Genomic DNA, 26,745 nt, shown 5'->3' on the forward strand with positions numbered 1-26,745 from the left:
TCCAGACAGAAAATCAATAAGGAAATAACGGACTTAAATGAAAAACTTGATGAGATGGACTTAGTAGATATACATAGAGCACGCCATCCCAACACAGCAGATTACACATTCTTCTCAAGCACACATGGAACATTCTCAAGAATAGACCGTATGTTGGGAAACAAGGCATGCTTATATAAATTTAAGAAGATTGAAATCATAACAAGCTTCTTTTCCAACCATAATGCCATGAAGATAGAAATCAACTACAAGAAAAAAACTAGGAAAGTGACAAAGCTGTGGAGTCTCAACAACATGCTACTAAACAACCAATGGATCATTGACGAAATTAAAGGAGAAATCAAATCATATCTGGAGACAAATGAAAATGAAAATACACCATACCAACTCATATGGGATGCAGCAAAAGTGGTCCTGAGAGGGAAACTCATATCAATACAGGCCCACCTTAACAAACAAGAAAAAGCCCAAATAAGCAACCTCAAACTACGCCTAACAGAATTAGAAAAAGAAGAACAAACAAAGCCCAAAGTCAGCAGAAGGAGGGAAATAATAAAAATCAGATCAGAAATAAATGAAATTGAAATTTAAAAAAAAAACAGTAGAAAGGATCAGTGAAACAAAGAGCTGGTTCTTTGAGAAGATAAACAAAATTGACAAACCCTTAGCCAGACTCACCAAGAAAAAAAGAGAGAAGGCTCAAATAAATAAAATTAGAAATGAAAAAGGGGAAATCACAATAGATACCACAGAAATACAAAAGATTATAAGAGAATACTATGAAAAACTATATGCCAACAAATTGGACAATCTAGATAGAAATGGGTAAATCCCTGGACTCACACAGCCTCCCAAAACTGAATCAAGAGGAAATAGAGAACCTGAATAGACGAATCACAAGTAAGGAGATTGAAACAGTAATCAAAAACCTCCCAAAAAATAAAACTCCAGGACCAGATGGCTTCTCTGGAGAATTTTACCAAACATTCAAAGAAGACTTAATACCTATCCTTCTCAAACTAATCCAAAAAATAGAGGAAGATGGAACACTTCCCAACACATTCTACGAGGCCAACATCACCCTGATACCAAAGCCAGACAAAGACAATACTAAGAAGGAAAACCACAGACCAATATCCCTGATGAACATAGATGCAAAATCCTCAACAAAATATTGGCAAACCGAATACAGCAATACATTAGAAAGATCATACACCATGATCAAGTGGGATTTATACCAGGGACACAGGGATGGTTCAACATCCACAAATCAATCAATGTGATACACCACATTAAGAAAACGAGCAATAAAAACCACATGATCATCTCAATAGATGCAGAGAAGGCTTTTGACAAGATCCAACATCCATTAATGATAAAAACTCAACAAAATGGGTATAGAAGGGAAGTACCTCAACATGATAAAGGCCATATATGACAAACCCACAGCCAACATCATACTCAATTGGGAAAAACTGAAAGCCATCCCTCTGAAAACAGGAACAAGACAAGGGTGTCCACTCTCGCCACTCTTATTCAACACAGTACTTGAGGTTCTGGCCAGAGCAATTAGGCAAGAAAAAGGAATAAAAGGAATCCAAATAGGCAATGAAAGAAGTGAAACTCTTGCTGTTTGTAGATGACATGATCTTGTATATAGAAAACCCTAAAGAATCCATTGGAAAACTATTAGAAATAATAACTACAGCCAAGTTGCAGGGTACAAAATCAACTTACAGAAATCAGTTGCATTTCTATATACCAACAATGAACTAACAGAAAGAGAACTCAAGAAGACAACCCCATTTACAATTGCAACAAAAAGAATAAAATATCTAGGAATAAATTTAACCAAGGAAGTGAAAGACCTATGCAATGAAAACTGTAAGACATTATTGAGTGAAATCAGTGACGACATAAAGAAATGGAAAAATATTCCATGCACTTGGATTGGAAGAATAAACATAGTTAAAATGTCCATACTATCTAAAGCAATGTACAGATTGAATGCAATCCCAATCAGAATCCCAAGGACACTCTTCACAGAAATAGAACAAAGAATACTAACATTCATATGTGGCAACAAAAGACCCCGAATAGCTAAAGCAATCCTGAGAAAGAAGAACAAAGCTGGAGGCATCACAATCCCTGACTGTAAAACATACTACAAAGCAATAGTAATTAAAACAGCATGGTACTGGTACAAATACAGACACACAGATCAATGGAACAGAATTGAAAATCCAGAAATAAAACGTCACATCTACGGGCAGCTAATCTTTGACAAAGGAGCTAAGGACATACAGTGGAGAAAGGAAAGTCTCTTCAATAAATAGTGCTGGGAAAACTGGACAGTCACTTGCAAGAGAATGAAAGTAGACCATCTTCTTTCGCCACACACAAAAATGAACTCAAAATGGACCAAAGACCTGAAGGTGAGACCTGAAACTATAAAACTCCTGGAGGAAAATATAGGTAGTACACTACTCGCCATCAGCCATAAAGGGATCTTTTTGAATTCCATGTCTACTCAGACAAGGGAAACAAAATGAAAAATAAACAAGTGGGACTTCATCAGATTACAGAGCTTCTACAAGGCAAATGAAACCAGGATCAAAATGAATAGGGAACCTACCAGCTGGGAAAAAATATTTGCAAACTGTATATCCGATAAGGGATTAATCTCCATAATATATAAAGAACTCACACAACTGAACAACAAAAAAACAATCAACCCAATCACAAAATGGGCAGAGTAAATGAACAGACACTTCTCCATAGAAGATATACAGATGGCCAATAGGCAGATGAAAAGATGCTCAACATCACTAATCATCAGGGAAATGCAAATCAAAACCACACTAAGATATCACCTTACACCCGTTAGAATGGCTATAATCACCGAGACAAAAAGCAACAAATGCTGGAGAGGCTGTGGAGAAATGGGAACTCTAATCCACTGCTGGTGGGAATGCAAACTGGTGCAGCCTCTGTGGAAAACAGTATGGAGATTCCTCAAAAGATTAAAAAAGAAATACCTTATGATCCAGCTATCCCACTATTGGGTATCTACCCAACGAACCTGAAATCAACAATCCAAAGAGGTTTATGCACCCCTATGTTCATTGCAGCATTATTCACTATAGCCAAGACATGGAAGCAACCCAAGTGTCCCTTGACCGATGATTGGATAAAGAAGATGTGGTATATATATACCATGGAATACTACTCAGCCATTAAAAAAGACAAAATCGTCCCATTTGCAACAACATGGATGGACCTGGAGGGTATTATGTTAAGCGAAATAAGCCAGAAAGAGAAAGACAAACACTGTGTGACTTCACTCATATGTGAAAGATAAACCAACACATGGACAAATAGAACTGTTTTGTGGTTACCAGTGGCTAGGGGGCTGGGGGTGGGCACAAGGGGTGGAGGGATGCATTTATATGGTGACTGACAAACAATAATGTACAACAAAAATTTCACAATAAAAAAAAGAGAGAGAGGAGACTTAAATTACTAAAATCAGAAATGAAAGGGAGGACATTACTACTGTTTCTACAGAAATAAAAAGAATTGTGAGAGAGTACTATGAACAATTGTACACAATCAAACTGGATCACCTGGATGAAATGGATAAATTCCTAGAAATGTAAAACCTAGCAAGACTAAATCAGAAAGAAATAGAAAATCTGAATAGACCTATAACTTGTAAGGATGTTGAATCAGTAATCATAAAATCTCTCAACAAAGAAAAACCCTGGACCCAGTGCTTTACTGGTGAATTCTACCAAACATTTAAAGAAAAACTAATACCAGTGCTTCTCAAACATTTCCAAAAAAATGAAGAGAACACTTCCTAATTCATTCTATGAGACCAGCATTACCCCAGTACCAAAGCAGACAAAGATACTACAAGAAAAGAAAACTACATACTAATACCACTTATTAACATTGATGCAAAAACCCTCAACAGAATACTAGCAAACTGTTATGAGAGGTTCGGGGATTCAATCGGAGACGTAAAAGAAACTTTCCACTCCAAACAAATGACTGAAGGTATATTTTATTATATAGAGGATAGTAAAGGCAATAGTCCACAAACAGATCCAAATAGGTCAAATAATAAGAGGGAAAAAACACCAGCTCGACTGGAAAGGGAATCCACATCAGCTGAGATAGCAGCAGATTCAAATAGGTCATATAATAAGAGGGAAAAACATCAGATCGATTGGAAAGGGAAACACCACATCAACTGAAGGGAAATGACACAAATCAACTGGAAAGAGAAACACCAGGTTGACCGAAAAGAGAACACATCAGATCAATTACTTCACAATAAATCAGTTACTTCAGATCAAATCAATTACTCACAACATCCACGCCCCACTGCCGAGAGAGTCCTGTCAATCGACGCAGCTGGGCAGGGATCACACATCCTGGGCAAGGCGTCCCTTCCACAGGTGGAACTCTCACTAGGGCTCAGTTTCCAGCAGTTTTTTATACCATCAGTAATTTTCAGAGTAAGCAATTACAGAGTTTGCAGAGCAAGCATTTAGTGTTTCCACGCACAAATGGTTATCAGTGGCGTATGTGCACTGAGCCCCCTGGTTAACGTCCCAGCCCAGTAATTGTGTACGTGCATTGTTCTCTCTGGTTATCCTCCTAGCCCAGCACAGATGGCCAGTCCATTCCATGCTACGACGCTCCAAGAGCCTTGAAATGTTACAACTTGCAACTCTCTCCGTGGGAGAAAGGCCAGTTCCTGGGAAAAGGCCAGTTCCCACCACACAGAAAGCAGCTTTATATTTCTTTGTGCGCTGCTGGCTATAGGTCAGTGGAGTGGCCAAACATGGCTGTACTCATGTCAAGACACAAACAGAATTCAGCAGCATATTAAAAGAATTATACACCATGGCCAAGTGGGATTTATTCCTGGAAGGCAAGGATGGTTCAATACATGAAAATTGATCAGTGTAATATGCCACATTAATATAATGAAGGAAAAAAACCACATGATCATTTCAATTGATGCAGAAAAAGGATATGCAGAAAAAGCATTTGACAAAATTCAACACCCTTTCACGATTAAAAAACAAAAACACTCAACAAACTAGGAATAGAAGGAAAATACCTCAACATAGTAAAAACCATATGTGAAAAACTGACAGCAAACATCATACTCAATGGTGAAAGACAAAGTGCTCCCTCTAAGATCAAGAACAATACAAGGCGGGCTGGCCCCGTGGCTTAGCCGTTAAGTGTGCGCGCTCTGCTGCTGGCGGCCCGGGTTCCGATCTTGGGCACGCACTGAAACACTGCTTGTCCGGCCACCCTGAGGCGGCGTCCCTCATATGGCAACTAGAAGGATCTGCAACTATGACATACAGCTATCTACTGGGGCTTTGGGGAGAAAAAGGGAAACAAAGGAGGAGGATTGGCAATAGATGTTAGCTCAGGGCTGGTCTTCCTCAGCAAAAAGAGGAGGATTGGCATGATGTTAGCTCAGGGCTGATCTTCCTCAGGAAAAAAAAGAAAAGAACAATGCAAGAATGCCTGCTTTCACCACTTCTATTCAACGTAGTACTGGAAGTCCTAGCCAGAGCAATCAGGCAGAAAAAGAAATAAAAGGGATCCAAATTGGAAAGGAAGAAGTGAAACTGTCACTATTTGCAGATGACATGATTTTATATAGAGAAAACCCTAAAGAATCCACCAAAAAACTTGTAGAAGTAGTAAATGAATACGGTAAAGTTGCAGGATACAAAGTCAACACACAAAAATCAGTTGTGTTTCTATACACCAGCAATGAAGTAGCAGAAAGAGAAATTAAGAATACAATCCCATTTACAATTGCAACAAAAAGAATAAAATACCTAGGAATAAGTTTAACCAAAGAGGTGAAAGATCTGTGCACTGAAAACTATAAAACATTTTTGAAAAAATTGAAGAAGACACAAAGAAATGGAAATATAATCTGTCTTGGATTGGAAGAATTAACGTAGTTAAAATATCCATACTTCCTGAAGCACTCTATAGATTCAATACAATCCCTATCAAATTTCCAACAACGTTTTTCACAGAAATAGAACAAAGATCCTAAAATGTATATGGAGTAACAGAAGACCCCGAATAGCCAAAGGAATCCTGAGAAAAAAGAACAAAGCTGGAAGTATCAAACTCCCTGCTTTTGAAATATACTACAAAGCTATAGTAATGAAAACAGCATGGTACTGGTACAAAAACAGACACACAGATCAATGGAACAGAATCGAGAGCCCAGAAATAAACCCACACATCTATGGACAGCTAATTTTTGACAAGGGAGCCAAGAACATACAATGGAGAAAGGAAACTCTCTTCAATAAATGATGTTGGGAGAACTGGAAAGCCACATGCAAAAAAATGAAAGTAGACTATTATCTTACACCATACACAAAAATTAACTCAAAATGGATTAAAGACTTGAATGTAAGACCTGAAACCATAAAACTTCTAGGAAAAAACATAGGCAGTACACTCTTTGACATTGGTCTGAGCAACATAGTTTCAAGCACCATGTCTGACCGGTCAAGGGAAACAATTGAAAACATAAACAAATGGGACTACATCAAACTAAAAACCTGCACAGCAAAGGAAACCATCAACAAAATGGAAAGACAACCTAACAATTGGGAGAAGATATTTGCAAACCATATATCTGATCAGGGGTTAATCTCCAAAATATATAAAGAACTCATACATCTCAACAACAAAAAAACTGACAAGCCCATTAAAAAATGGGCAAAAAAACCTAACAGACATTTCTCCAAAGAAGATATACAGATGGCCAACAGACACATGAAAAAATGTTCAGCATCATTAACTATCAGGGAAATGCAAATCAAAACTACAATGAGATATCACCTCACTCCTGTCAGAATGGCTATAATTAACAAGACAGAAAACAACGAGTGTTGGAGAGGATCTGGAGAGAAGGGAACTCTCATAGACTGCTGGTGGGAATGCAAAGTGGTGCAGCCACTATGGAAAATAGTATGGGGATTCCTCAAAAAATTAAGAATAGAACTACCTTACAATCCAGCTATTCTACTGCTGGGTATTTATCCAAAGAACTTGAAAACACAAATGCGTAAAGATACATGCACCCCTGTGTTCATTTCAGCGTTATTCACAATAGCCAAGACTTGGAAGCAACCTAGATGCCCATCAAGCGATGAATGGATAAGGAAGATGTGGTGTATATACACAATGGAATACTATTCAGTCATAAGAAACAACGAAATGCAGCCATTTGTGACAACGTGGATGGACATTGAGGGTATTATGCTAAGCTAAATAAGTCAGAGGGAGAAGGTCAAATACCATGTGACTTCACTCATAAGTAGAAGATAAAAGCAACAACAAACAGGGGCCGGCCCCATGGTGCAAGTGGTTAAGTGTTCGTGCTCTGCTGCGATGGCCCGGGGTTCGCCAGTTCAGATCCCAGGCACGCACCGATGCACTGCTTGGCAAGCCATGCTGTGGTGGCGTCCCATATAAAGTGGAGGAAGATAGGCACTGATGTTAGCCCAGGGCCAGTCTTCCTCAGCAAAAAGAGGAGGATTGGCAGATGTTAGCACAGGGCTGATCTCCTCACAAAAAAAAAAAAAAAGCAACAACAAACAAACACATAGAGACAGAAATCAGATTGGTGGTTACCAGAGGGGAAGGGAGGAGGGAGGAAGGCGAAAGGGATGATTAGGCACATGTGTGTGGTGATGGGTTGTAATTAGTCTTTGGGTGGTGAACATGATGTAATCTATGCAGAAATAGAAGTATAATGATGTACACCAGAAATTTATATAATGTTATAAACCAATGTTACCACAATAAAAAATTAATTAATTAATTAAACAAAATAAAGTAAATAAAATACTCAAACTCGAAAAAAAATAACTACAATGGGATACCACCTCACACCCATTGTAATGGCTACTATCACAAAAAAACAGAAAACAACAAGTGTTGGTGAGAAATTGGAACTCTTATGCCCTGTTGGTGGGAATGTAAAGTGGTACAGGTGCTGTGGAAGACAGTATGGCAATTCCTCAAAAATTTAAAAATAGAATTGCCAAATGATCCAGCAATTCCACTTCTGAGTATATACCCAGAAGAATTGAAAGCAGGGTCTCAAAGAGGTATTTGTACACCTGTCTTCATAGTAACATTATTCACAATAACTAAAATGTGGAAACAACTCAACTGTCCATCAATGCATGAATGGGTAAAGCAAAATGGGGTATATCCATACAATGGACTATTATTCAGCCTAAAAAGGAGGGAATTTCTGCAATAGGCTACAACACAAATGAACCTTGAGGACATTATGCCAAGTGGAATAAGTCAGTCACAAAAAGGCAAATACTGTATGATTCCATTTATATGAGGTACTTAGAGTAGTGAAAATCATAGAGACAGAAAGTAGATGGTGGTTGCCAGGGGCTGCAGGGTGGGGAGAATGGGAAGTTTTATTGTTTAATGAGTGGAGAGTTTCAGTTTTGCAAGATAAAAAGAGTTATGGGGATGCATAATGGTAATGGTTGCACAACAATGTAAATGTATTTAATACCACAGAACTGTACATTTAAAAAGGTTAAAGATGGTAAATATATTATGAATATTTTACTGCAATAAAAAAAACTTACCAAGAGAAAAAACTTATATAAAGATATTCTTAGAATATTGACTTGATTTCCTATATACGTGGAGGTTTAAGTGGTTAAAATTCTTTAAATATTATTTTGATTTACTTAGATTATATCAGAAACGGTAGGAGCTGACCTTGGGTATTATCTGTAATTGATATCTGATCAGACCTATTAAATATTATAGAGACCCAGTTAAATCACATAATGGATTTCTATATCTTTTCTTGAGTGTGGAAATTATGTTCTTTGTTTTCCTTTAGTGATTTCTCTTGGTGGAACAGTCCAAATAGAGGGACTTGAACTTTGTGTTGATGGTCACTTTCCTCACCCACTACATTGAAGCAGCCTTACTTTGCAGAGAGAGTGGGAAGAAGTATGAAATAAAACTCTGGCAGCAAATTTATTTCTAATGTTATCCTTATGTTTTCAAAATGTGAATCCAGAACGATTCAGACCCTAAAACGTTCTCGTATTAAACCCTGTTGCAAAATATTACTAGGCAGAGGAGCAGCGGTACAATATTAACATCAAAACTGGAATTTACTTTTCAAAATTTAAATACAGCTTGATTTAAACCTAAGGACAAAATGTCTTGATAAACATCAAGAAGGAAGTGTTTTCATACTTTATCTTTAAAAAGGAGAACGTACAAGGAGGGTGCACTTGAGAATTTTGGTATGATTTGGGAGTCTTTCTTGGACACATAGAATACATATTTTTACGTTTTTAAGTAATGCCTGAGACTCTTGAATTGCAAAATTCTGTGGAAAATAACATGATGGCATTTGTATGTAAATCTGAAACTATACTTATGTGTTTTTATGTATGAATTTGAATGAATATTAAAAACAAAATATTTTTTCCGTTTTCCTTGCTATTTCTGTAGCAAGTTTGTCTTGTAAAGATTCTTCTATAACAGTCCTCACAGTCTTCCCCTAAGAACCTCCAATCTTAATATACCTCTCCAATGAAATAAACACTTCATCTTTAAATGCATTTTGTCACAAGTGACAAAGAATTTTCTGTTAGAAATTTGAAACCTAAGATTTTTATTTTGTAAGAAAGTTCATTTCAATTTGGTTAATTTCATTTCTTTAGAGCCTCCTAAATTCTTGCCCATATCATCAACACCCCAACCAGAGAGACGGCAGCCACCCCAGAGACGACATTCCATTGAAAAGGAAACGCCTACTAACGTGAGACAGTTTTTGGCACCATCCAAGCAGAGCTCCCGATCTCTTGTAAGTAACTGAAAGACTGCGTAGAAACATACGGATCAGTTAGGGGACCTAGAATCATTAGCTTTTTTAAGAAGCTTCCAGAAGTTAGAATGAACTTTAAATAACCATATTTGTTTGTAATAGTTAAAGAAAACCAACCCTAACAGTAACCCAAATGAAATTTGACCACTCTTTACTCATTTAAAGTACTTTTTTTTCAGACGATTTATCAATGTTTGAAAGTATGGATTGTTATTAAAGAAATGCTTTCTTCCTTTCAATGGGTATTACTCCACTTCAGAATTGTTAAAACTAATCAAAAAACTTAGCAAGGTCTGACTACAGTAGACTATTTTATTGAGGCAGAAGTACAAGGGGAGACTTTTGATGCATTAAAAATCATTGTTCATTGTTTTCAGGTACAGTCATGCACTGAATAACTACATTTGGTCAACAATGGACCATGTATATAATGGTGGTCCAATAGGATTAGTACCATATAGCCTAGGTGTGTAGTAGGCTATACCATCTAGGTTTGTGTGAGTACACTCTATGATGTTCGCACAATCACAAAATCGCCTAACAACGCATTTCTCAGAATGTATCCCTGTCATTAAGTGATGTGTGACTGTATGTTTTGTGTTACTGGAGCTGAAGCTACTATTTGGACTGGTTGACAGTTTTTGCTGTTTTCCAGAGACTTCCAGGTTCATGTAGTATCTACTCATTTCTCAGAACAGTAGGATATAGTATACAAGACCCTGCCAGGAAGAAGTAATAGTTCCACCAGCCAAAGCAGGTCTGTAAAGATTCTTTTGTAGTCTCACTTGACTTCAGAAATATTTGCAGGCGAAATGCAAGGCTTCAATCAGTAATTCCATCAGCAACCTAATGTTTAATGTTTTTTCAGATACTCGTGAATAAAAAACAGTGGAATATGCTTAATCCATATTTTTAGGCTGTGATGAATCATCAAGGGTTCAAATGAAGCAATAATAGATGTCCCTTCTTCAAAGTAGAGGGAGATATTGTGGTTATTGTGAAGATACTGAGTTTGAACAGGGCTGATAGTGTTGAAATTTGATCAGTCATCTCTATTCCCAAACAGTAAGATTAAAGAACTAATGATTTTATGGCAATTCCTGATAGGATTCCTCTTACTCCTAAATAATCACCAAAATACTGATATTTGATGAAATATAGCCTCATCCGTGGTTTACCAACTGAAAAACAGAACTCTAACCTACAGTTTCAAACTTTAAAATGCAAAGACTTTTGTTAATGTGAATAAGTTATTGCTTTAGCAAAATATACAGTTATTGTCATAAAAATATGTAAGAGAGAGCTACTTTGTGATTTTTTTTCACAAGTCCCATAATTCGGAGATTCTTCTCTTCACATGGCCTTTCCTAGAAGCCAGTTTATCATTCAGCTGTATACCTGGCCTTGTGATCATATAGCATGATTGTTAAAGTTAGACTTAAATTATATTTAAAAATTATCAATGTGAAGGAACTGTCAGATCAACTACAAAGGAGTTTTAGCTGGTAATAGAAGGTTTGCCAAGAAAGACCATCAGCCCACATCAAGGGCCCATGAAGTACATTTCCTGGCGAAGGGGGATTTTTTAGTGTGTTCTTGGCCAGGCTGTGAGATGTTTTTTGTGGAGAAGGAGAGCAAGATAAAACCAATCTGCAGTAACAGAGAAGGGTCTCAGTGAAAAGGCAGTGGGAGAGCGCCTCTGGTCAGTGCTGGATGGTGTTCGGGTTCCACGTAGAACTCTGCCCCCTCGAGGTGCCCCTAGGCACCAGCTGAGACAGAATAACATCCAGGTCAAAGTAATAACTTTTCTTGCTGTGAGCTTATCTTGGGAAATCCATAAAATCACACTTGTGATAGTGCCCTCTAGTTTGGTAAGTATTATTTTAAAAAGTATGATAATTAGTTAAAAATTTTATCTATATTTTAGAAAACAAGAAATCATTTTGTATTTATAACCCCTCAACTGAAAATGGTGGAAATCTCTGTGTTATTATTCGTTTTTATTTTTATTGTATCTCCCTCCCTTTCCTTAGGATGTTTAAAATGTAATTTTTTTCATCATTTGGTCAAATGATTGAGGGTGATTGCCAAAGAGAAGATGCCTTTAAGTACCTTCCCCAGGGGGAGCGAGCACCTGCTTGGGGTACATTCCCACGCTTTCCCAAGCAGAATAGGCAGTTGCCTCTGTCCTGCTTCCCAGCGAGCCCCAGTCCTGAGACTCAGTGTTCACAGGACAACCAAGGTAGAAAAATCTAAAGTTTAAGTCTTTGCTGTGTGAACTCTGAGGTTCTCTAGGAATGACTTCATGGTTTATTACCAATTTATACATATGGATGCAGATGGCGTGGACACGCATATGGAATCTACTGTTAATGTCTTCCATGGTGTTTTTGTTTTGTTTTGTTTTTCTTTCATGCTCTGTAATCACTATTTATAGGTCACTCATGTTCAGCGTTATTTTTCCTTTTCTTTTTCCCCTGCCATTTTCTTTTCCCTTATCTGTTGTTCAGGTTCCTAGGATAACCAGTGTATGGCCAAGGACGCCATTCCGACCACTTTTTTCTACCATACAAACAGCTTCTCTGCTCAGCTCTCATCCTTTTGAAGCAACCATATTTGGGGTAGCAGGGGCTATGTATTATCTGTGTGAGAGAGCTTTTACCAGCAGGTGGAAATCCTCAAAGGTTGGCCTCTTTCTGCTGGTTCTGGGAATTATTTTACTCTCTCTATCTCTTTGACAGTGATAGTTCAACTGCCGCACTCTGCAAGAATTAACAGCTTAGATGGGCACTTTGCTTCTGATCATTGATTCCAATCTTTTGTAGGATGCATAGATCACACCATGATCTCAATTGAGAGGAAAATAACTGAAAGGACAACAAACTCAAAATGCAGCATCAGATTAGAGGGACCTGTGAGTGTTTGTCTCTTCAAGTGACCTATTTGTACAGCAGGGGGAAGGCTGTCTCCCTCTCCGTGTGCAGGGGCACTCAGAGAGCCAGTGGGGTGCTTTCCTCCCAGGCCTCTCCACCATCAGAAGAGTGTTTGTTCCCACACTCAGCTCGCAGAGCAGCCTCCTGCCAGGCCAGGTAGCCACTAGGGACTCAACTGCCCACAGAGTTGTGTCATTGCCCGTTTCCTGCACACCCTGCTGCCAGCTCTGAAGAATACCCATAGCATGTGCCTCCCCTGAGCTCAGAGAATCTTTCTCTTCCCTAGCACCTTTCATAAAGCTGCATTGTGATGGTCAGGATGTTATATGGTTTTTATTTATGACAACCCACTTACTTCTCTGTAGAGAGAAATTTAAAGTTTTCTTTTTATTGCTATGGTTATTTTAAATATTTTAAATAATTCTGCATTTTATCATCGTTTTTGAGATTTTCATACAGAATAATTTTTTTTTTTTTTTGGTGAGGAAGATCAGTCCTGAGCTAACATCTGTGCTAATCCTCCTCTTTTTTTTTCCCCCAAAGCCCCAGTAGACAGTTGTATGTCATAGTTGCACATCCTTCTAGTTGCTGTAGGTGGGACGCGGCCTCAGCATGGCCAGAGAAGCGGTGCGTCGGTGCGCGCCCGGGATCCGAACCCGGGCCGCCAGTAGCGGAGCGCGCGCACTTAACTGCTAAGCCACGGAGCCGGCCCAGAATAAATTTTTTAAAGAATAATTTCCAAACCTCAGTGAAATAAAAAGCCCTGAGACTGTACTGAAGCTTGCACTGCCCCCAGGGTGTAACGCGAGCTGCTGACCAGTATTTGCAGCAGCCTTGCCTGTTCCACCTCATACAGGGTCCTGGCTCTCCAAGGTCCTTTATTTACTAAATATACCCTTGACAAATGAACCAGTAGGTGGTCTCCTTGTTATTCTTTATTATCCATCTTGGTTTATAAAAGTGACTCTGAATGTAAATGAGATAGAGCAAATTCCTTTCTCTGTTTATTTGTCATGAAACACAGGATAAATCTCTGTTCTTTTTTCCCTTTTAGATCTGGCCATTTGAATAGTACATGGTCCCGTGCAGGGATGGCATTTTAACTCCTGTTACTCCTGCTATTACTAAAGATCTGCCAACATTTAATTTTTATTATCAATCCTCCCCAAACAGAGATATCTGTGTACTAAGTCCACACATTACTTTAGGCAACAAATTCACTTTGAGTTTTGAACTCAAAAAAAGAAAAGAGTGATTAAACTTAATAGTAGTTATTTTTATTTAAATCTGCCTTCCTTGGTTTGTTAAAAGCTCAAAAAACAATGATTGTTTTGGATAATTTCAATTATCTGCTACTTATGAATTTTTTGCTAATCAAGGACACTTTATAAAATATGACTATTCCCGTTTCTCTGTGTGGTTCAGTAACCAGATTATACATTATACTCTCGAATTTCTGTGCTGCCTAACTCTGACCCCTTTTGAATGGTAAATATAACCAGAATATTCCACAAGAACTCAGCAATTTTAGTGACATACGTAAAAGTAAGTTCTATAGGCACATCTATTCCTATAGCATATTGTAATCTTTATTAAAACTCTTTAAGATTTAGCTTCCCTTTCCTAAATTTGGAAGTCACATTGAAGCACAGAGGAGCAAGAGAATTAGAGTTGTGCTGATCTAGTCCTTAAAGTCCCCGTCTAGCCATGGAGATGAGCTCAGTGCTTGCTGTAGGAGGGACTGAGCCAGTGTGATGAGAGGAACGAGGCTCCTGCTCACAGCTAAAGCCCTGAATGCTCTCCACATTTGGGAGCATTAGTATCTCAGCAACATCTGTTAGGGTTTAATTTGGCTTTGGGGCTGTTGAATTAATATTTTTTGTCAATTAAAAAAATAACAAAAACTATTCTAGTAACTATTATTTTCTTTCATGTTGCATTAAAGTCTTGTTGTCCTTGGGAAAGCACCAGAATTAAAACATTAGCATTTGACCTGATGGAAAGTATTTTACTAAAGGGTAATCTACTTAAAACTTTCGAAAAGAACAAGAACACAAAAAAATCCACAATTTCTTATTATATCCTAGGAAGTACTAGATTTGCGTATGGTTCAAAGCAGTAAGTTGAAAGTATGCTTGACTAAGCCCTTTTGTGACCTAAGACTGAGGAGAGGAAGTACAAGCTGTCAGGTTCATTGTGTGTGCTAGCATACCCCCGGAAATAAAAAGGATTCCTGTCTACCGGAAGTATTTACCAGCCTAGGCAGCCTAGTTGTCAAGTTAAATTGGCACTGTTTGCCATCTTCCCAGCATGCACAACAACAAATCTCTCAGGTAGCAATTAGCTAGTTATTTGCTAGATTCATACATTATCTTGTTCCAAGTCAGCAATTTTGTCACGTAGTTAGCCTTCAGAAAATGTACCACAGTCATACTCATCCATGATGAATAAAAATGACCATAGGAAAACTTCTTATGAAATATGTTAAAAGCTGAGAAAAGCTATCATTCAGATGTGTGCAGCCAACAACCCTTACCTAGTGCACAGTTTTAATGGCCTAACCTTCATAGAAGCAGTGCATTGTTCCCATTTGACACTACACTCATTTCTCAGGGTGGAGCAAAACAGAGTAGATATTGGACATGCCAATTTAATCCTGTTATCTTTGAAAGCTTTTCCCATTGAAAGAGAAAATTATGTGGTGATTTTTTAAAAAGTATTTTAGACGTCTTAGAGCAAATGATATAATCTTTCTGAAAAACTATCCCTCCACCCTCCAGATACTAAGCTCTTCATCTTAAAAATCCAATTCCAGGATTCTTTTCCAAAACATTTTTAAGCAAATTTAACCTTCCTTAAGTTAGCCTGAACAGAGATGATTTTATATTGATTGTTAGTAAGAAGCAGTAGTTCTTCAAACTGCGTTTTTTTAGTAAATGCTAATGTTTGTCAAGTTTGCAACCTAGATTTGTTTTTGTTTTTCTCTGATTGAAAGACAGAACTGAATGTTAAAACTCCATAAACTGACTGCTTTCATGGTCATGTGCTTTCTCATCTGGCTTGTTTGATTTCAGAATGCCTGTGAGCAGCGCTATTGTGTGTGTGGGAGTGAATTACGATGTGTTTATACTGAGAACATTAAGTTTCAGTGTCACTACACCACAATGGCCCTTGTGAAGCCTGGCAGGGTGTGAATGCACAAGACCATTCTGTCTTTCTATTAGATCCACCAATCAAGTGCAGGGCCAGATGGGGAGCAGATGGGTATGAAGCTCTTTATTCAGTGGGATCAGTTACATCAACAACTGTCTCAGCTGTTTTTAGGGAAACCATTAACATAAGACAACCAACATAAATATTTATTGTAAAATTCTTCTAATTTTTTCTACATCTTTCCAATGCTGACTATGCATTCAGCAGTTGTTTAAAAGTAATAACAGAAATCTGGAGAACTGTGGGGCAGCCTGTAGAGATTGCCTTTTGGCTATAAACTGCACCAATAGGTACATGTTCCAGTTCTGCTCATACCATTAGGATCTTTCAAGGTGTGCTGATGTAACTTACCACTAAATAATGCTTCTCGGTATAAATCACTAACCACCTTCTTTTGGCTATTCTGGGTACCACAAACCAGTTTTAAAAACAGTACCAATGTTGTAGATTTGCTGTTTATCTACTAGATATAGTATACAACACAACACTAAGTAATGTCTTTGTGTAATCATAGGATAAAACTGACATAAATTTGGTTTAGAACAACAAAATTTTTTTCAAGATTTCAATGCATAGATTACATAGCTCAGCTTAATGGAATAGAAATACTTGAGGCAAAATATCCAAACAAATGTGAGAAACTTTCATTTATTAGAAATTTCAATAGTTACATGTTTCACATGGTCCCCAGAAGTTTTCTGCCAGCTGTTGTCTTAGTGTATTTAGAAATTATGTGGTCCCCAGAGTGAGCCAGCTCTGTTCCAGTGGTCACTGGGAAACCTCTTTTCTTCTCTGAAGCTACTAACCAGGGGTCTGATCTGAAGGACAATTTTGCAATGCCAGAAAAGGGGGGTGGGAGTTTCTTATTCATATGGAATTTTGAATTTCAGGAGGAATTCTGCTATCCAGTGGAATGCCTAGCTCTCACTGTGGAGGAAGTGATGCATATTCGACAGGTCCTGGTGAAGGCAGAGCTGGAAAAATACCAACAATATAAAGATGTCTACACCGCCCTGAAAAAAGGAAAGGTAGAGCTGTTTAAAGTTGATTGATCAGCAGGGTTAGAAGAATGGTCAGTCACAGGCATGGTCTCCCGAGGGAGCAGTCTGCTAGCCAGATGGTACAGGACTTGTAGGCGATTTTAGGAGGTAAGAGGCTTATTCTGTAGTAGACAATTCCTGTTCTGCTTTGCTCACAAAAGGGAGTGTTTTTGTTTCTCTCTTAGAATTCAAAAACTGGAAGGTTTAAAACAACCATGATAAATAATGATATGCCTTCATAAAACCATGTATGTATTTAGTCATTATACTTTTAAAGGATTTGTAAAGAAAATATATCTGAGAAACAGAGGAGACTTTTTCAGAACCTTCTTCAGATTGCTTCCATGATGGTGAGACTCTTGAGAGCTGTGACCTTTTATTACCTTTTAAAAGTAAAATTATGCTAAGTGTAATAAGTCAGACAGAGAAAGCCAAATACCGTATGAGTTCACTCATGTAGAAGATAAAAATAAATAAAATAAAATAATATACAACAACAAACAAACACATAGACACAGAGATTAGATCAGTGGTTAGCAGAGGGGAAGAGTGGAGAGGGGAGGGTGAAGGGGTAAGGGGGCACATGTGTACAGTGACAGATGGCAATTACTTTTTTTTTCTACTTTGGGTGGTGAACATGATGTAGTCTACACATAAATCAAAATATAATGATGTATACCTGAAATTTATGTTATAAACTAATGTCACCTCAATAAAAGTAAATAAATAAATAAAATTATAATTAAATACAGAGCCAAATTATAATTATTCAGAGCCAAACATAAAAACAGGGTTTCTAAATTGCCTTCTTCCTTCTGTCTACTAAACTTCCCCAATATATAAATGTCAAGTGTATTCAAACATGTAAATTAGGAAATTAACTACTGGCGATGCTTTTTTTCTCCTTTTAAATTTGTGTTTTTTAGCTTTGCTTTTGTTGCCGAACTAGGAGATTTTCCTTCTTCACCTGGTCTTATACCTGTCAGTTCTGTAAGAGGTAAGGTTTTTTGTAATTGATGACAATAGTTAAAGAAATACTGGTTACCTTCATTGTTTCATCACTTTTCTACACAGGAATAATACTAGAAATGACCCAATCTGTTATCACATTGTGCTGTGCTTGTAGGTTAGGAATACTGATTTCTTCAAAAGAGTGGAGCAAACAAATATTAAACCTGGAAAATGTTTCTCTGCATGTATTTGTTTTACATAACCTAGATAATTCTAATAATAATATATCATGTTTGAACAGAAAAAAATAGATGTGATTATCATGTGATCCCTGGAAGGACAAATAAGAAAATTCCAAACAGATGTAACTTGATCCTTTTATAGGAAACAGTGTAAGAGTTAGGTTTTACAGATTGATTGTCTTTTTGGCAATCCACAGTTGTATCAGTTTGTTATATTCTGATAGAAGAACCAGAGAGTTTTTGCAGTTTATTGTAGAAATTCACAACCAGGTAGCCATTGGCTTCTCTAACTCTCCAGTCGCATCCATGGTATCATGCCAAGTAATACTTCTGATTTTGTATACAGGCCGGTGTGCTCACAGTGTTGCAAAAAGGTAAGCTAAGCTTGGTGAAATTATAACTTGTGTTAATTTCAATGACTCTGCCTCTTTAACAGTACTGCTCATTCTCAGTTTTATTTGGGTTAATAGATGCGGCTGCCCTCCAAGCCATACTCCACTCTTCCTATCTTTTCATTGGGACCTTCTGCCTTGCAAAGAGGGGAAAGTTGTATGAGGCCAGAAAAACCCTCCACTGGCCACCATCGGCCACTTCGGAGCATTGCCAGGTGAGCGAGGGGCATTACAGAACATAACTTCGTAAAAGAAGAATGCTCCTTATTCTTGAGGACTGTGGTGACGTGGTAGGGTTTTGAGTCAAGGGAATTTGGGTTGATTGGTGAGTTGGTTGGTTGTAATATAGTTATGACTTGCACATGAATCTCCAAAACTTCCCAAAGGTAACTTGTCAAGGGATAATGGTGAGCTACTTGAAGGATACCCTTAATCTCATAGGTTTTTTTTTCTACTTTAAAAATAATTACTTTCGTATCCTTTGAAAGTCATCTTTAAAACTGTCCTTCTTTTCAATGGAGTTGAAAACTTGCACGTAACAGTCTAATCTTTCTTCTTTAATTTTGAAAGAAAATCTGTTTAATTTTGTGTTTACAACAGTCTGCAATAACTTGGGCTTCCTTTCCTATTGTAAAGACAGAAATAAAGCTTTATGCCAAGAGCTGGTAATTTAAAAGAAAAAAAAAGTTGCCTGAATATCAATCCCTTTGCATTTAATACAGAGTAGGGTTAGTGTTGGTCCTTAAGAAAGATGGAAGGAGGTCAGGCCAGCACGGTCACACACTGACAAGGCGGAGATGGTTATGGTTTGACGCACCAGCCACCCACTGGGTGCGGAGACACTGGCATTCATGTTAAATGCTGGACAATGGCTACTCCTGCATGTCATGTGTCTGCGGACTGTGAGGCAAGGAAGCTGTGAGCCCAGCAAGTAACTTGTGCCTAAGACTGCTGCCCCTGTGCTTTCGACTCTCTGCTCTGAGACACTATTGTTCCATGCTGGCCTCTGATTGTGGAATGTCATCGTGGGCTCAAGGCAGTGCAAATAATAAACTGTTGTTCTTTTCTGTACTTACTCTGAACCTACGTTCCTATTTGGTTTAATTAAAATAGTAAATGTTTCCTAGTTATTTCAGAAAATTACCCAAAAACATTTATTATGATGGTCTAATTAATTCCAGCTCTCTGGAATCCCATCAGTCACCCAAACAGAGAGAATTGTTGGGGAGGGGGAAGCATATTTGATAAATACAAAAATGACAAGAAAGCTGGCCCAAAGATAATTTTTCAGGATGTGTCATAGGATTAAAATAAATTTACTTCCGTTTCCTATAGTCTGATCTACCATCTACAGTTAACTAATGTTCATTAACCATGACAGGGAGTCACTGGAGAAAGAACTTGAAGTCCCTTCTGAATCAGTAGGATGTTAGCAACATGTACTTTATTTCACTTTAGTTATGAAAGTTCACAATCTGTATGTGTATGGTAATCAGGTGAATACTCTGAAAATCCTATTTTCCAAAAATTCTTGAAGAGATGCTAAGAGTTTCCAGTATTATTTCTTAATAAAACATGTTTCCTGGTTTTTTAAAAAAAAAAAGTATTTTGAACCTTGTCTCCATGTAGGAATTCTTCTTTGGAGGAACATGACATGACTAAATCATACCCATCCCATAATATTTTGACAACAAATCAATTTTTTTGCACATAATTTCTTAGTATTGCAGTAGAATTATAAGTAAACAATACTGGATGTTTTAAACATTTTGGTTTTTTCCAGGTTCTCAAAATCTAAGTCTGTGGACAAATCAGATGAAGAACTACAATTTCCTAAAGAGTTAATGGAGGACTGGAGTACCATGGAGGTGTGTGTAGACTGCAAAAAGTTTATTTCGGAAATCATCAGTTCAAGCCGGCGTAGCCTGGTGTTGGCCAACAAAAGAGCCCGATTAAAAAGGAAAACACAGTCTTTCTATATGTCCTCACCAGGCCCCTCGGAATACTGCCCTTCGGAAAGGACTATCAATGAAATCTGAGCCTTGTGCCTTTCAGTTGCTTTTGTGTTCAGAGTCGGCATTAGCGGGAGAGAACACTGAGCTGGACTGTCTCTCCTTGCCGTGGTTTTATTTAATCAGCTTGAATTTGCATTAGATCAGGGTTTTGCTGCATCACATTGTTCCACAGACTGAATGCTGTGTTCATATCGATTGATGATATGTGACAGGTCAGCCAATTGCTCATTTGCACTGAGAGGACAATAGTTTGAAATCTGCTTTTGTGTGTGTGTGGATTTGGAGGCCAGAAACTTTTTCCTTAGTTCAGTTCCTTACTGTTCCTCAAATAATTTTCTGACTAAGGCAAAAAGCTTCTCATGTGAGAAATCAGCCTAACACAGGTGTCGATGTTAGCACAGTTCTACGCAGTAAGTCATATTGGCACTTCCACCTGACAGTGTTCCTATCTAATGTACATAGTGATCCAGAGCCCTGCCACACACCAGATGCCTGGAGGCGGGGCAGGTGATTTACCATCTCATAGCACAAAACCCAGAAGAATTTGCTCATACTATCAAACTGATTTTAAATTATTGTTGCTCTGAGATAAAGACTACAGGAGGGACTCGATGCCTGCATTCTAGTGCAGAACATCTGAATAAGCTGTACACCCACATGGGAGACCACTTCCTCTGAGCTGCTGTGTTTGCCCTGGTGTAATGGATCCCTCTTCTGAGCGGGTGACAGATTTTCATTCCCTATCTTGAATGTATTATGGTTACTTGTAGTTTTATAATGGAGGTCTAAGAATTAAAGTTTTGTCGGGGTTGCGGGACAGAGGAAAGACAAAAGTTTGTCAAGAAGTTGAGTGTATTTTGGTTAACTATGGAAAGGGTTGTGACAGAATAGGGTGCCAGCTACTGCGCCACACTGCAAGGAATAAGCCAGAGCTCATCTATTTTCAACTACGTTTTTCATAACTTTATAGTCTAGCCATCACAACTAAATTGAGCCACAAATTGGTACCTAAGGTCTCAAACTGGAATTTATTTATTTTTATAAATGAATTTTAAAAGAAGAACATTGTCTAGTTCTTTTAAAATTACAAGAATATTAACCTGCTGATAGGCTTTTTGGATGCTTTTTGCACAAATTTTCCTTGTAAATGACTTGAGTGAGTAGGATGGGTTTTTGATGAAGGTAGGTTGGAGGGTAGCACTGCACACCTGAAATTTCTCAGCTTGATTAGTCCATACCATGGGCTATACTTGATTATTTTGGTATGCTTAGAAATGACCAGCCAATCAAATTGCTATTAATGTTTGGAAAATCAGTTAATACACGTGCACAATAATTTCCTAAAAGCTACAGGACACATCTGTAGTCAACACTATGACAGCACCATTTAATAAAAGGCATGGCAGTCACATTTTTTACACATCAAAGTATAGTAACATTTCTATATTAGATTAACAGTAATACCTCGAAACTGCTCTGGAAGTAGTTTTTAATGGATTGAAATTTCCAATTTAGTAAATGGCTTAAAATTACTTATACTTATGAAATAAACTTCACCAGTTGACTAAAATAATGCATGTTAACAGTTCATCTGTATTTGCATGTTAAGTGGACCACCAGAGAACCCTTATTAATTATGCAAATGTTTAAATTATTTTAAACACTCAAGAGCTTTAAACATTACATGGGGCGAATCTCATTTATAATATTTTCCAAAGGACTATTTGAACTCTATACCCAGATGGTTCGGTGGGAGCCACACCCTTGAAGGCCCCAGGCTTGAGCCTCGAAACGGCTACCAGAAAGGGTGCGAGGGAGAGGGAATGGTAGTTGTTTTGTGTATATAGACATGACCTAAGACAGTGTGCTTTTTAAAAGAATGACTAGTTTACTGTTGTTATTAAAACATAAGAAACTAAACCCCCAAAATGAGAATTTCATCCACATTCACAAGGCAAATATCTAGCACATCTCAATCTTTGACTTCACTTCTTCAGGTTTATGATACAGTATAGGCTGATTTGGGCATTATGATCACTTCTCACCAGAGCATTAGAATGTATAGCCTTCAACAGCATTAACAAGGTTTGCCAAGTGCATTAAAAAAGTCAAATGGATGGTATGTCTACCTGAGACAGTTTGCCGAAAGTAGTGTAAGAAAAGGGCACATGGCACAGTTAAAATTGTAGCAATCAAATTAGCATCACTTTTTCGTGCCAAAACAATTTCTTGCATTTAACCCTCCCTTATCTATGACATGTACCCAACACCTCAACTGAATTAGAGAATTTCCAGAGAGTAATTCACTAACAGCTTGTGGAGTGAGTTTTACAATTCTTAGCCTAGTCTGACCTTAGGCCTATCTTCCTCCTCTTACTACTAAAATAACACACCTTTGTAGTGTTCCTCTTTGTCCTGGTTTCCAGCTATTCTGCATTTACTTCTGATCCAAGAACAACAAAAATGTTGGCTGGCTGGTCTCGGTGGGAGCCTGATGTGTCTTAGAGCTCATGTGCACACCTGAGCAGTCTTCCCTACGCACATCCCCTAACTCTCACCTAACTCCCTCCAGGCTCAGCACCTGTTCCCTTTGTCCGATACCTCACGAACTCACCCTGTTGGGATATCTTTGTTTCCTTTCCCATGGCTTACTTTCTGTCAGTGACAGTAGATAAGAATGCTTGTAAATACTGTAATATATTTATTAATATTGGAAAGGCATTCATTCAGTGGACAATGGGAATTAACTCTCCCAAGGCAAATAAAAATTAAATCAAGTAATTGATACATACATTGACTTAACAGTCTTACTAGAGTCCAGGTCTTAAGCCTTTCAAATTAAACTAGAAAGTTGTTATGTAGGAGTTTTAAAAATGATCTTACATTTGAAGCGATTATGTGATTAGCATCGTGAACTGATACCATGAATTTTTTAAGGCTTTTATTTTTCTAACTGTATTAATAAATATGGGACTGGATTTTAGGTGTCACATAGGAGATATGAAAGTTTTAAATTATGTTGCTATTTGCTAAAGCAAAATGGCAGAAAATTTTTTACATGCAAAACTGTTGAAGGGCCGTGGAGAAATGTATATACTGACTGGACTTTGACATGGCTTCCTGTGTGTATAAAAATCAAGGTATTGCTGGCATTCAGGGTGACATGACGGTACTAAATGTTTTCCATTAAAGTCTTTTATTTTAAAATTTATCTAGAGAAAAATAAAATGGCTTTCCATCATACCTTCTGTGTTGAGTTCCTATTGTAAAATGGTGATGTCTCTTGGTAACTAGCTGTCAGAAAGCACCTAGGCTGGGCAGGCAAGATACTTTTTATCGTCAGCAGCTTACGATCAGTTTGAGAAATACAGTCTAACAAGGACCATACTGAGAAAATAAATAAAAATGGAGCCACCGCCATAACTCTGCTGTCTTACCAAGCAGCCGTGACTCCTTTTTCACCTCAACAAGGTAGAAAATCCAAATTCTATAAATAGTAAATAACATTTATATAAGAAGTCACATATATGGAGACAAATTGTGTATAGAAAGATAAAGCTTTTATGTATTTTTTCTAAATAGAATTCTTCAAGGGATATATTCCCAAAATGTCTCATGATAAGAAAATTACTTGTTGTACTTAAATTTCTTGAGAAAAAATTAGGAAGATTAAACCTAGACTGAACTTAGGAAAGTTCTTATGTTAACTAAATAGCATCATCTGAGATATTTACATATCTTAAATATTACATAATATTGAGTTTGATATTAATTCATTTACATAAGCTAGTCCCTTATTTGCCAGACATATTTTAGGATCTCCTTCCACTGAAGTTTCTCTGTGAGATGTGTATAACTAGACATTTTTGTGTGTGTCTAGCTCATAATCCAAATGTTCAACTGACTTTCTCAGTCTAAGTTAGAGTCCTTGCCTCATGCTTCCTGGATTCTAGAGATAAGACAATTCAGATACCATAAAGGGGAAAGCTTTGGGTAATTCTTATTTAACTATATCATCTTTTTCCTTCCCAGCTCCCGTGGAGGAAAAGATATATAGTTAGCTGTAAATCATTTCTAGAATTCCATAAAGAGAACTACTTTTAGGAAAGGGCTTGATTGCACATATGATGTGTTTAAAGACTCCAGTTCTGCTATCTCTGCAGAATGTGCAGGCACACACACACACACACAAATATTCATTATAATGCTCCTCCTTTTCCTCTTGTCAGCCAAAGGTCCATGTCTAGAAACATCTCCCTTTGCCCACCCAAAAAAGTTTAAGAGCTAAGAACCTACTTTTTCCTACCCTAATTAAACATTCAGGTGCAATTTCCTGGCAGATTGAATTTGCACTATTATTCTGGCTCATTCCATTAAAATGTATATGATATATAATTTATGTATTTAGAATAAATCTTACTCTGCAAAAAATTCTGCAGCTCTGTCTTTGCTGTTGGATTTTTATGCTGGTGGCAGAATCTGAGTCACTACAACAGTATTGAAGCATTGGAAATAAAAGGTCTTCAGAACTGACATGACACAGCTCTTGAAAAGTGGGCCCTTGAAAAATGGAGCATCAAGAAGTTCCTTTATGTCCCTGGGGCTTAAGAGCTAAAGAATCATGTGGATGTTTGAACCTATGCCAAGTTTGACACAACTTAGTGTTCAGATTTCTTTTGCCGCCTAGAAGGCCAGACGGGGTTGTGTGCTAGGAATGCTCTTGCAAGCTGCTCTAATAAATCTGATCATCTGTGAATTGAAGAAAAAGGAGAGCTCCCTTCTCTCAGGTGTGGCTAGCAAGGAGGGGCAGCCTTGAGCAAGCTTGCCCTTCTATATATTCATCTTTGCCTTGGAGTTCCCTTGTCACTGCAAGAATCATCTGTTGTTTCCTGACCTACCTACCCCCCCAGTCCCTTTCCCTAGAGTGACACAGCAGAGAAGGTCACATCCCAACTCCTCCCAGGAGCAACAGTGTTTCAGAGAGTGGAAATGCCAAAGAGGGATTGAGGATTTCTGTAGAGCTGACCTGAATATCAAGTTGCTAAGCAAACAGTATAAAAGCTATAGGAAAGCCTGTGGGAGAAAGAGAAGGAACAGCACGATTCTGCACAGGTAAATCTTCTGAACAAGGCAGCCACTGTGGTATACAACCTAAACATGTAAACAGAAGACAGAATAAGTTCTACTTTTAAAGGGAAGAAACTTTGATCTTAGACATCCCAAAGAGAAAAGAAGCCTAAGATTTCAGCTTGCCCGCCAAGGAAGGGACCATGACAAGATAAAAAGCCCCTCAGGTCATCCTACCACAATCTTAAGGTCATGTCAGAAGTGAGATCCACAGAATATAAGCTTGGACTAAGCACTGTGGGTGTAAACAGCTGGACACTCCCACCTCCAAGTGACTCCTCTGACAGCCTACAATAGTCCTCCAGGTGTAGCCAGTGGCAGACACACCTTCATAGTAAACTGGATGTCACTCTGTTCCAAAATGGTGTTCACTAGCAAAATGGTGTTCACTAGCAAAATGGTGTTCACTAGCAAAATGGTGTTCACTAGCAAAAAGGACTTTTTAGGACCCGAGAGCTTTCATCCTGACAACTGAAAAAACACCGTCTGTAATTAGCGAAGCAGATTCTTTCAGCAACACCCGGTTTCCAGTATCTGAAATGGTTCTAACTAAACTAGGCTTCAGCTTGGCAGCAAAACAGCTGTCTGACGTTGGGAAAGTTCCTTAACATTTATGGACTTCAAGTTCTTCAATTTTAAAACAAGGGTATTGGTCAAAGTGGTCTCTTAGGTCACTTTTAACCAGAAGAGAGAGAGAACACACTCGATCAAACAACCAGTATTACACAGACCAGTAAATAACTGAGAACTTGAGTCAAATGTAATGAGAAATTAAGAAAATCTTTGTGCATCCAAGCCAGCCCTTTTACTGAGGTGAAAGTGAAATGACTGATACTTTTTCTAAATTATTTCTCTGTGTGGATGACAAACCTGCTTA

General features: G+C 37.9%; 1 protein-coding gene across 5 annotated transcripts in view; it reads left to right on the forward strand.

The window, feature by feature from the left end:
• The window catches only part of SPIRE1 (spire type actin nucleation factor 1), a 250,744-nt gene extending 226,760 nt beyond the window's left edge, over window positions 1-23,984 (forward strand). For 3 of the 5 annotated variants that reach the window (XM_087438942.1, XM_087438944.1, XM_087438945.1), the window contains 7 exons: window positions 9,792-9,934; window positions 12,466-12,639; window positions 16,992-17,129; window positions 18,068-18,138; window positions 18,681-18,708; window positions 18,805-18,941; window positions 20,510-23,984. In XM_087438942.1, coding sequence (XP_087295068.1) covers window positions 9,792-9,934; window positions 12,466-12,639; window positions 16,992-17,129; window positions 18,068-18,138; window positions 18,681-18,708; window positions 18,805-18,941; window positions 20,510-20,765 — 947 coding nt within the window. In that variant the 3' untranslated portion in view covers window positions 20,766-23,984. The remainder of the gene's footprint in view (window positions 1-9,791; window positions 9,935-12,465; window positions 12,640-16,991; window positions 17,130-18,067; window positions 18,139-18,680; window positions 18,709-18,804; window positions 18,942-20,509) is intronic. The other 2 variants (XR_015554248.1, XM_087438943.1) reach the window with 2 other exon arrangements.
• The last annotated feature ends 2,761 nt before the right edge of the window (window positions 23,985-26,745 follow it).

This window comes from Ceratotherium simum, chromosome 14, assembly GCF_057802395.1.
Source record: "Ceratotherium simum simum isolate JZ-2026a chromosome 14, ASM5780239v1, whole genome shotgun sequence".
Taxonomy (NCBI): Eukaryota; Metazoa; Chordata; class Mammalia; order Perissodactyla; family Rhinocerotidae; genus Ceratotherium; species Ceratotherium simum.